The sequence below is a fragment of the Sorghum bicolor genome, chromosome 2 (assembly GCF_000003195.3).
Source record: "Sorghum bicolor cultivar BTx623 chromosome 2, Sorghum_bicolor_NCBIv3, whole genome shotgun sequence".
In the NCBI taxonomy this organism is placed as follows: domain Eukaryota; kingdom Viridiplantae; phylum Streptophyta; class Magnoliopsida; order Poales; family Poaceae; genus Sorghum; species Sorghum bicolor.
Genome location: NC_012871.2, coordinates 71,891,320 through 71,903,009, shown reverse-complemented (window position 1 = coordinate 71,903,009; position 11,690 = coordinate 71,891,320). Strand labels below are relative to the sequence as shown.

At 46.8% G+C, this 11,690-nt stretch overlaps 3 protein-coding genes across 3 annotated transcripts; 1 reads left to right on the top strand and 2 right to left on the bottom strand.

The window, feature by feature from the left end:
- Positions 1,904 to 3,538, bottom strand: LOC8058366 (cysteine-rich and transmembrane domain-containing protein A). Its single transcript, XM_002460890.2, has 3 exons — positions 3,362 to 3,538; positions 3,036 to 3,207; positions 1,904 to 2,221 (listed from the first exon to the last, which is right to left on the bottom strand). The coding sequence occupies exons 1-3, from the start codon at positions 3,408 to 3,410 to the stop codon at positions 2,176 to 2,178; spliced, it is 267 nt and encodes an 88-aa protein (XP_002460935.1). The 5' UTR covers positions 3,411 to 3,538; the 3' UTR covers positions 1,904 to 2,175.
- LOC8078968 lies at positions 5,768 to 6,774 on the top strand. Its single transcript, XM_002463049.2, has 3 exons — positions 5,768 to 6,286; positions 6,386 to 6,455; positions 6,580 to 6,774. The coding sequence occupies exons 1-2, from the start codon at positions 5,830 to 5,832 to the stop codon at positions 6,448 to 6,450; spliced, it is 522 nt and encodes a 173-aa protein (XP_002463094.1). The 5' UTR covers positions 5,768 to 5,829; the 3' UTR covers positions 6,451 to 6,455; positions 6,580 to 6,774.
- On the bottom strand, positions 9,850 to 10,400 carry LOC8078967 (non-specific lipid-transfer protein C6). Its single transcript, XM_021453616.1, has 2 exons — positions 10,022 to 10,400; positions 9,850 to 9,935 (listed from the first exon to the last, which is right to left on the bottom strand). The coding sequence occupies exons 1-2, from the start codon at positions 10,398 to 10,400 to the stop codon at positions 9,850 to 9,852; spliced, it is 465 nt and encodes a 154-aa protein (XP_021309291.1).

The window sequence follows — 11,690 nt, the reverse complement described above, 5'->3', positions numbered from 1 at the left end:
CGAACTTGAGGTAAAAAAAGTCAAACGAATTTGAGATGGAGGGAGTACCATCCTAACAAGCATACGGGTGAGCTGCCAGACAATGAGTGGTTACCCAGGCTGTATATGTAACTACTCTCGGGTTCTTTTTTTTTTTTAACAAGAGTTGGGTTCTTCGTGAAGAGGACTAGAGCTTTGCTAAATGTGGGGGTGATGTGCAGTTGGCCTTGGCCTGGCCTGTTGTGTCAATGGACTGTGGAGATTGACTGTACATGCAATGCGTCAGGTTATCTATCGGCGTATTGCACATGGGCGCGGTGTTTCTGAGCCGGCAGCCGGCAGGCGGTTGGAGACCAATCGCATCCACCACGGTGAATGCTACGGGTGCGTCGTGCTGCATCAGGGCCTGTTTAGATTGGGAACGAAAATTTTTTGCGTGTCACATCGGATGTGTCGGAAGGATGTCGGGAGGGATTTTTAGAAACTAATAAAAAAACAAATTACATAGCTCGTCAGGAAACTGCAAGACAAATTTATTAAGTATAATTAATCTATGATTAGCATATGTGGGTTACTGTAGCACTTAAGGCTAATCATAGAGTAACTAGGCTTAAAAGATTCGTCTCGCGATTCTCAACTAAACTATGTAATTAGTTTATTTTTTTATCTATATTTAGTGTTTCATGTATATGTCCAAAGATTCGATGGGATGGATGAAAAATTTTTGGGTGGGAAACTAAACAGGGCCAGTCATCACTGATGAAGGCAGGTACGGCTGTGCTGCTGCTGCTGCTGCCAAACGATTATCACGTTCCGTGCAAAGAAAAAACTCGCTTGTCTGTACGAGTAGCTCTGATTTATCTACGCTGTACGAGTCCTTACGATGGATTAGTTTGTAGCCTGATCCATCTATGTTGTACGAGTTCTTTGGACGGAGACGTGAAGGTGCAGAGTTGCAGAGTCTTGAACGTCAATACTCGTCCACAACAGACACCGAAGAAGGTCCGTGTTACAACAGACACCGAAGAATTATAAGGCCCGTGTTACAGAGTTTCGTCCACTAATTTTCATAGCGACACAAAAGCGTAAGAAGGTTGCTTAAAAAAAAGCGAAAGAAGGTCCGTGTTACAGAGTTTCATCCACTAATTTTAATTTTTAGCGACACAAAAGCTAAAGACGATGGATGTCTGACCATGGGAAAGAACGAGGGACGACGACAGGGCGTAGCACTGATGAGGTGATTAAAGGCGTGCCGTGTGCAGTTGGGTGATTTTAAAGCGTCTTCTTCTTCTTTTAAAAGTTCCTATCCAAAGCTTTTCATTTTGCAGTCATGATCGATGATCCCTCCTCCCTTTTTGCAGTTCAAAATTCGCAACAAAACATTGTGCAAGCCTGTGCCAGACTCATGAGTTGCCAACTTTGGCCCCTACCAAACTGTTCTCGGTCGACAACACGACACGAACGTGTCCAACGGACTGTTCTCTGTTGTGGTCACTTTTATATTGAACGTGTCGAACGGTCCATACTCCAGCAAACCCAGTGGTCACTGTTATATTGAACGTGTCGAATGGTCCATACACCAGCAAAACCCAGGGAGCAAATGCCAAGACGCCTCACGCAGTCACGCTGCTGACCCCGGAAGTCCAGCACGAAAAAGCGACCAAGGTTACAGGTTGCATCTAGTGATCTAGATTCTAGAAAGAATTGGGATTTTTCTAACAAGACTTAATCCAAAATGTCAGGTCAAATAAGTCGATCCGAACAAATTGCGCATGTTGCAGGTTTGCATCTAGATCCCACAGTCAAACATCGCGAGCGACTGAGCGAGCGAGACCCGGCGGCTAACACGCCGCAGATAATACCACTACTTTCTAATAAAGTAAGCAAAACGTGCTCAGCAACAGAGTGACAGCAAAGAAACCGATGCAAGTGACAGCGAAAATACAATAACAATCCCAGGGTTGAATTCCACCAGAAACACGGAACATCCACAGAATACACACCGGCCTAGTCTGATCCAATCAACATCAACATAGTACTAGTAGTCTCATAACAGAGAGAAAAAAAGAAGGCGATAATGCAGGACAAAGCTAGAATAGAAGCACGCTAGCGTTTGAAGCTCAGTTCAGTTCCAGCTCTTCCATAAGCTAGTAGTAGTTTCACTTGCAGTCGTGTTGAATCCGTCGGATGGCCCTCTCAGAAGCAGGCGTCCAGGAGGCAGCAGCAGCAGAGGGCAGCCAAGCTGTACAAGCAAACCATTAGATAAAAGGTCCAACCGAAGAGAGCATATATTCCCGTTCTAGAATATGCGTTTATTAAAATGTATACAAAAGATCACTATGATGAGCTTTAACATGATGTAATATGCTTCTTCCAAATGCCTAACCATCCATTGCATTATTCCGATTTCGAATTTTGATTATGCAAGTACAACTACATGAGAGCTAGAGCATCAAGCATCATCTATCGCATTGGTATTAGCGCGTCAACGAAAGTATATTTATCCATTCAACCTAATCCAAAAAAACAAAGGGGATAACAATATCTTTAGGTGACCTCGCCCCGAAGGAATCTGAAAGTCTCAGGGCTTTCATTTCACGCTGACAGCAACCCAACCGTTGAACAGCTCTCTCCACCATCAGGGGCCGAGCACAGCCAAAACGCATGTGAAACGGCAGCATGAGATTGCGACCGCCGAGGCTAGCAATCCGGACCGCCAGTGTCAGATCAGACGGTCCGGGATACTTTGCGTGTAGCAACCGACACGTCGCCACGAGGGTGGCGGTGGCGGCTCCCTTTTCAAGGGTGGTTCACGCGTCAAGTCAAGGCCCCCACCCACAGCGGCAAACGTGCGCACCAGCACGGCGGCCACCTGCCACGGCCACCGCCGGCGGCACCGGCGACGGTCCCGGACGGATCTGGCCGGTAGGCGGGACACGAACGAAGCTGCCTACCCTCTAAACTAGCCCCAATTTTTTTGATCGAATACAGCGACGAAATTTCGGTGACACTCCAATCTAGCAACATGTGACGAGGCAGGAGGAGGAAGAACTTACCATCCCTCCATGAAGGAAGGCCCGCTGCTCTGCTGCTGCTGTGGAGGCGGCTGAGCGTACTGCGGCGGGTAGCCCTGCTGCGGGTACCCCTGCGGCGGGTAGCCCTGCGCCGGAGGGGGGTAGCCGGCCGGCGGGTACCCCGCTGGCGGGTAGCCGTCCTTCCCCGGGTAGCCTGGAGAAATCAAGATCCACACGCAAAGATAATTAGCCTTATTACATATCGTATACTCCTATCACGGAAAGTAAGCGAAGAAGAAACACAAAGGGTTCGCATCAAGGTAATAAAGCAGCAGATAGATCGAAGGCGGGAAGAGCCTGAGCCGCACCTTGCTGCGGCGGGACGCCGACGGGGGGCTGCTGGCCGTAGTAGCTCATCTTCCTCTTCTTCCTTGCGATCGGAGGCTGCGCGAGGGTCAGGGGAGCTCTCGCTGCTTCGGGTTTGGGTTGGGTTGGGGGCGTGACGGGAATACGGATGGACGATGGACGGCTCCGTCGGGTCAGGTGGGTTTTATAAAGGGGGGAACCGGGGGACCGTGTGGGTTTCCGTTTTGATTTTTGGTGTTTCCTGGTGCTTTCTCCGGGTGGCTCCCTCCGGCGAACCGCGTCGGGACTCGGGAACGTGGTGGTGGCCCGGGGGGTGGGTCGGTCTCGCATGGCTGGTCCCTGCTGGTGTGCCGTTTTGGAAATCATCTTGCGCGTCCGTTGCTGACCCGGGTTTTTGTTTGGCTTGGTGGCGTTGCGTGGGGGAGTTGGGCGGAAAGCAGCGTGTTGCGCTTGCGCAGGGTGGTGGTCACCGGATTCTCGTTTCCTTTGATGGACCGGTGAAGTAAGGCAGCTGCCACAAGGCTCCATTGTCATAACGTGACAGTTCCTGCTCAATTTATAGGTTATGTTAACTTTTACCATACATATACACATCTAAATACATAATAAAAACTCTATTGTATCTAAAAATACCAAATAGTTCCATAACTAGGACACAGTGAAGCAATATATTAGTTGTAAAGGTTGGCATAAGAAAAGAGACTAAACGAGACTGTTAAGGACTTGATTGAGGTAGAATTTGGGTTGGCCAACCCAAATCCTAGGGGTGGAACTAAGATTTGGCATAGGGAAGGCCATTCTAATATAACAGTAAAAAAAACAACAGTCATGTATGAGAACTGATGTATTTATATTGACTTAATGGCGAGAGCATACATAGCAATCACATCAATGTTTGTTTTATGATACGAAAGAAAACTAAAAAACTAGAGAAAATTAGTACTGCTTTTTAGAGTTTTAGGATATAGCCTTAGTCTTACCATGCAAAAAGCTCATAAATATATGGCAACATTTGGATCTGATGCGTCTAAAGTTAAAGAAACACCACACTAAAAACACACATCAACAACAGGAACAAAAAAGGGGGGAATTGGAGTTTGACTGTTCTCGAGAGTCCTCAAAATGAAGACACCCTTGTCAGCCGGGAGCCGGCGCAACGCAACCTGCTGGTCCGGTGGACTCTAGCTCGGTGATCCTGCCTGGTAGGCGCCAGTCTCGGTTCGTTCAACCAGGCGCCACGCTCCACTCCGGTCCATGTGTGCCGCTTCCCTGTTGCTTCACCGCGTTGTCGATCGGCTTTGATGGGATTGAGATTGACACGTCCCAACCGCCAGCCGCCGCCGTGTCCAACGCTGCTCTCGTCGTCAACTGAGACCTCCCACCTCCGTCGTCACTCGTCAACACGCCTAACTTCGGAGAGGAGGTGTTATCTGGTAATGGAAGCTGAAAATGACCCGACTAAGGTCTTGTTTGGATGTAGTCGGATTCGTATTAATCCACATGTGTTGGGTGGATTGGAGTGGAACTTGAACTAAATTCTACCTCAATCCACTCCAACACATGTGGATTGAGGTGAATCCGACAACATGCAAACAAGGCCTAATAATTACACATTGATGATCTAGCCCAGACACAGGAAATCATCGAAGGTCCGGGTGGAGCTGCCTAGCCCAGGCCCAGGTGTATTCCTTATGTCTCGATCCAAAAAGTCCACAATCATATCCCCTTCCTCTAGCACAGTCACAGATGTTAAAGCGTGGAATGTTGGGGTGTTAAAGTGTGGAATGTTGCGTTTGGGTTGAGTTCGTAGGCCTAAAGTTCAGCCCAGCCCAAGTTACATTCAGTGCTTGCAACCCATGCTAACTACTATCTAGATATATTTTACAAAGTAGCTGAAACAGTAAATTTGACAAAGCTTTTTGACTAATCTCTTTGAGATGCTCATACATTGTCAGTAAATAATGTCATTTTTTCTATGGTCTAGACAAGTGTAGCGAAAAAAATGATATTTTGTTTTTGGAACGAACTACATATGATTTGCATTTGTTTTGTTCTTCTAAAAATAGTGTGTGAGAAAGTGGGACTGATTGTCTATAACATTGTCAATTATTTATTTCGTGATGGAGTTTATCAACAACAATGCAGCGTTATATGTCTACATACACAAAATTGTTTCTTTTGAAGCCTATCGGTAGTCGATGGCAAAAAGGGGAAAAAAAGTACAGAAAAAAAGAACACATTCCAGATATCGTCGTCGTAGTTGTAGATCACGCTAGAGTTTGTTGGTCCATCTATACTCTATAAAAACAAGATTTTAGAGGTTTGTTTGAGATCCAAACAACCAATCCATGCAATCTTATCTAAACATCCATCTTATAAATTTGACCGCCGGCGCGCGGCTTCCCCAACAGCTTTTACATAGCAAACAAACCGCAAAGAAAAAAAAATCCTCTCCACCTCTCCACGCATCATGGCGCCGCGTAACAAGAGCTTCCTGATCGCTTTGCTCGTCGCCGCCTTGGCCGTCTCCCTGCACCTGCAGCCATCAGCGGCGATCAGGATCCCAGCACTGATCCCTTGCATCCCAGGCCTTCCAAAAATCCCGTTTATCCCCTGTTACGACGTCGAACCATCGCCGCTACCGCCGCCGCTGAAAACTCCATCGGAGTGCCGAACTCCGTTGATGAAGCTGATGCCGTGCGCAGGCTACCTCACCAACGCCAGTGTGTCGAAGCCTCCCAGCGCCTGCTGCCAAGGCTTCGATTCCATCGTTAACAGCGGAGACGGAGAGGGCATCTGCCTTTGCCACGTTGGGAACGGCGATATTGGCCAGCTTTTGCCGGCGCCCCTGAACATCGCGCGCATCTTCAGGCTCACGCCAGATTGTGATAACGATATACGATTGGAAGAATTTGCTGAGTGTAACAGTAAGTCCTATACTCTTATACTTGCTTAATTGCATGCAATTGCAAAGTATGATTATACTAATTTGTGCCGTGGATATCGTCATTGATTGCATTGAACAGTGAATGACGTGCCGCCGATGACTCCATCGTCACCGGGAAAGGTGGCGCCACCACCAGCATCTTAATTAAGGTATGTTCTTTGTTTTTCTTCACCCAGCAAGCTACTACGTTCTTGTATATATATTTTTTGGAGTAGGATTTTTTTTTTCTAACCAAAATATCAACATCTGCTTTTGTTTTGTTTTGTTTTGCAGTAAGGAATTGAAGTAGCGGCAGGAGCTTAGATGCATTCTGTCACGGGAAATAATAAAATTACGGATTGGAGATGGCTGTGCCTTTCTACATAGGAGTACAAGTAAAGTGTATTAGGTTTATTATACGGTTTCAATCATATTCCACCTTGGTTAATTAGGATGTTTCAGTTATACACGCCACCACCAGGCGCCCCATTTGAGCTATGTAAGCTTTTTGGATAAGTATTCTCTCTCCGCTTATGCTTTGAGATATGATTTTCAATCTTCTAAAAAATAAGAGAGCATGACTACTTTGTTCTTCGTGATATTGCTTGAATGGCTGCTCCGTGCGCCTTATATAGGCTTGCAAGAGAGGCACTATTTGGATCGGCTAAAATATTGTTGGCTCCTAATTAAAACCTTGCGCAATCCAATTTGAAAGAATCCTTGTTAAAATGGTTGAAGCAACTAATTGAAGCAGGGCAACAAAAAAGTTGACTCCACAACAAAAAACGTTGTCAACAAAATTGAGAAGTGTTAACCCGGCCTCGTTCGACATGGGCGTGGTTGTGTGGATCGGTCTAATCCACGGCCTTACATGAATGGAATTTTAGCTCAGGAATTTAGCCCACGACTGTGTATCTAGTGGGCCGGAATCAGACCTTGATCACCCCGACCCATGCGGGCTGCCAATTGCAGGCCCTAGCGCCCGCGGACAAAGTCATGGAAGATGTCAATGCCTCGTGAGTGCTTCGTCGTTCTGTTGTCGCCGGTAAATCCAAACCCAACATCTCTCTGTGGGCTTTCTCCCTTTGGTCCCTTGAGGGCTGAGGCTATAAATATCCATGCAGCTCGAGGTACAGCATTTTGGCCTGGCACAAGCACGGCCTAGCCCGGTGAACTGTGGGCCTAGATCGACCCAGCCTATGTCTACAGGTTAGGTTGTGCTTGGGCCAACCCCCTCCCCTTCCCTCGTGAGCTCTCCAGAGTCCTTGTAGTCGCAGTGCCATCAGCCGCCGTCTGTCCTTCCTCTCCTCAAGCAAGGTCGCTGCAGGAGCGAGGGCGCAAGGCTGCTGTGGCAGCAAGCGCGCTGGCCTGTTAGGCAGGCAGACGTGCTTTTCGAGCCAGCACAACACGAATTTTAACCCGTAGTGTTGTGCTTGGACTGAAAGCCAAGCGCGAGGCACGTGGAGGCATGGCCCAAGAGGCACGGCGTGCCGTGCCGGCCAGCCCGATGGCCATCCATACTTGGGGCATTCAATGCTTGTCCCAGCGTTTATCTTTCACTAACACCAGGATGTTTTGTCCACGAACAGCTTCTACTTGATCCTAGAGGCTCATTTGTTCGGTCGTTCGCACTCTTTTCGTTGCGAGCTTTACCGACACTCCTAGTATATTCAAGGAGTCCATACTCTTTATCATTTATCGCACAACGGCAGAGCCGTTGGTCTTTTACTCGAATTTACTGGTTCGGCTGTTATATTTACTGGTTCACACCAACATATTAATTTGTACGGCAGGCCCGTGTACTAAAAAAATGTAAATTAGTTCGACTCGTTCCTAACATTAATATGTTGGTGTGAAAATATCCTCACAAAAGTATGATTGTAGGGTCCATGGAAGAAGTGATACTATACAAGTTTATTACAATGTAATAAGTTATAGTTAGCTTAGAGCACCGGTCTTTTTTCACATTGCGAAGTTTGCATTGTGCATGCTAACAAAATATAATTTGTGTCTTATCTGGAATTTGAGTACTTCTAATCTATTTAGTGGCTTGAAATGTATAATCGGTTACTAAAATTTTCAGAGTCTAAGAGGTGTTTAGCACGACTCCTCGTTACTCTGCTTTTTTTTTTTACTTAAAAACAGTTTTTCCAAAAAAAAAAACATTTGGCAGGGCTCATCTGGAGGAGCCCGAGCCGAAGTCGGAGCCCTACAAAAACAGATCCTTTAGTCTTGTTTAACTCACCAAAACGGAATGTTTACAATCCGTATGTATAACACGTTTTGTGGAATTCACAGTTCAACTAGTAATTTATTTTGAGAGGAAGGTAGCATTAGAGCAAGTTTAATAATACAGCTCACTTGCTGGCTGTAAGGTTTCTTGCAGCCTTCTCCCAGCCCACCCGCTATTCACTATTAATACATGGCCCACTTATCTCTCTCACAAGGTTTTTTGGTTCCTGTGTCTAAGCTGGCTGTAAGCTTACAGCCTGCTTCTCCTCTCTCTCCTCTCTTCTCTCCTCCACCTCAGCATTTAGCCAGCTTACAGCCTACTATTTGCTCTTAGAGAGGGGCGGTGGCAGCCGTACCGTGCCGATTAGGGCAATTTTATTTTATCGTGGCAATACATGTGATACGACAATGTTATCTTATCACGTCACGTAGGTTGATACAACCGAATCAATTAGAATCGAAAGTACCATAATCAAGAACTGAGACTAGTCTCCTTATATTTGGAAGCAACAAAAACTTGAAGCTGACCGTAGTGATTAATGGCTTGTTTGAATTCTCTAGTCTAAATTTTTAGTTGGCTAAAGTTGAGAACTAAAATTTTAGATCACTTTAGCTCACTTGTGGTCTAATTAGGTTTTTTTTTTGTAAGATTGACTAAATTTTAAACAGCACTTTAAACCTCCTGTGTTTGAAACCTCAAGAGATAAATTTTAGACCATAGATTCAAACAGACCCTCACAATCCATACTAGCCTCGTGATATTTCGAGGCACTTTCTTTGGATGGTAAGGCAACCAGAAGCTGATAAAGGCTTGGTGCACCTTGATTGCAAATGCAATGTAGCAACCATTTTAGAGAAAAAGTGTGGTGTGTGGTGGCTATGTTTGTCGTTGAAACCACCTATTTAATTTGGTCCAATTTATCCTTGGAGCCCTAAATGGAATGCATCAGGGCTCAGGGGTGTGGGGGATCCTCTCCCCATCCGTAAACTTCTCCAAAAAAAAAAAAAGAGAAGAAGGCAACAGAAACTTGAAGCTGACTGAATGAAGCCGAGTCTTTTGAACGAGTGAATTTCAGATGGAGGTTAACATTTGTCTTCATTTGAGTAAACACGGTCACGGAGTACATAACACAGTCTCTGAAGGTTTGAGTGTTTGACACACGCACACCACGACGTCGCCGTGGTGGTGGTAGACTAGGACCGTGTTTACTTTAAAAAATTCGACCCAAAAGCGAAATATTTTGCCATTTGGTCTTTTGGAAGTAAACGGGCTCGAAAACTTTCGGACCTTGGAACAGGATATGACGATCCCACACACAGGACAGTCACGGCTCATGGGTCGTCCGCCTCCATCGCCGTTGCCTCCTCGATCGTTGGAAGTGTACCCGGGGGGCTGTTTATCGGCGGAACTGGGCCTACTGTAAGAAGCGCAAAAATCTCGTTACAAAAAAAAAACACTGAAACTGAAAACTGTAGTTAGAAGTTAGAACGCCATAGTTCTTACCGACGCAATTGACCAGCAACGACGGCGGTATCAGGGTTCCGCAATGGAGAGGAAGAAGCGCGAGCCTTGTGGAGCTGATGGGAGTGCTGATGAGGCGGCTCAAGGCGCCGGTCAATGCGTGGCAAAAGCACACGCGCTCCGGTCTCTGGACAATGTCCCGAAACGGGCGGCAGCAGTCTGCCGGCGGAGCTCCTGCACGCCCTATGAGGAAGGGAACACACGATAAAAGCTGGGAGATCGTTCCCATGCAGTTGGTCGGTAACGTCGGTGTCGGTTGCGGCGGCGGTGGGGGTGACGGGTTGGGTGGTGGAGCGCCGGCCGCCGCGGTGGCGAGAAGGGTGCAGACGACGACGAAGGCGATGATCTTGGATTTGGACATCTCGATTGAAATGGGTTACAGTAATTTGTTGCGAGTTACACACAGTCCGCCTAGCTTAATTTATAGTAAGGTGTAAGGGTAAGGGTTCTCTTCTCTCTAGCTGCTGGGTCTTCAGTCTTCACCCTCTTGGCCCCGTGCCGTCCTGATTTCTCGGCTGGTAGACATGTTCTTGACGTGGTCACATAGCTTTCCACAACTTCTGCATGCATGCCGACCGAGTTGTTCCGAGCAGACACCGCGCTAGAATTCGTCCATTGAAAGGAAACGAAGCTGCCCTCGCTCATTGTGCTTGTGGCTTTGTGCAAGACCGCTGCCAATTGCCATTGGAGCCACAAGACTGTGAACCTGCAGATGAGTTCAGCACGAGGACAGAAAAAGTGAGAGCTCGCCGTCTTCCCGGCGGCCAGCACTTCACATGCTCTGAAGTCTAACGTCTCCATAGCCACCTGCACACCCTAAAGCGAACTGGATGGTGTCCAATCAACGATAACCCTTATTGTTAATGATACCACTCCTGACGCTCTATTGAGCAAGTTTCTTTATACTCTATGGTTCATATGGAAAGCCAGGAATGACTACCATTTCCACAGAAAGGATTGGACAGCACCTCAGGTTCATCAGGCCATCCAAGCCTACGCGACACAAAATGAGCAAATTCCAGCCCAGGCATCATCTCATATTGCTCAAAACCAAGGTAATCAACTTTCAGTTTTGCAGGAAATTCTACAACAGCTAGCAGCACACTATTGCCCCCTACCAGCAAACCTCCAGGGTTCAAGATGTTATGTTGATGCAGCAGTAACCCCTGATGATCTAAATATATCTGCTAACAATGCTGGTCTAGGCATATTTATCCTAAATTTTCAGGTACAGCCGCCTCAATACATCTATGTCCAAGCTAAACTTCAGCGCTGCCACTCCGTTCTCATGGCTGAGGCTGCAGCCCTAGCTCTTGGAGTATCTATTGTTCAGGCTCTTCAAATTCCATTCTGCAGCTTTCTTTCAGATTCCCAGCAACTGGTGCATTTTCTCCATCAGGAGAACCAACAAAACCCGCCCCAGTGGAGAATCAAACCGTTTACACAAGTTTTCATCAATGCTGCAGCCACTCTTCAGACTCAACTCTTCAAAATCAACCGAAGTCAAAATTCTACAGCTGATACTTTAGCAAAACAGGCCCGTACCTCCATGATTACATTCCAAAACTGTAATTGTACCAGGCCTGTTTGTGGCCTCATTTGTACTCTGTTTCAGGCTCTACTCCAAGTAGACCTTAACTCTGTAACCATC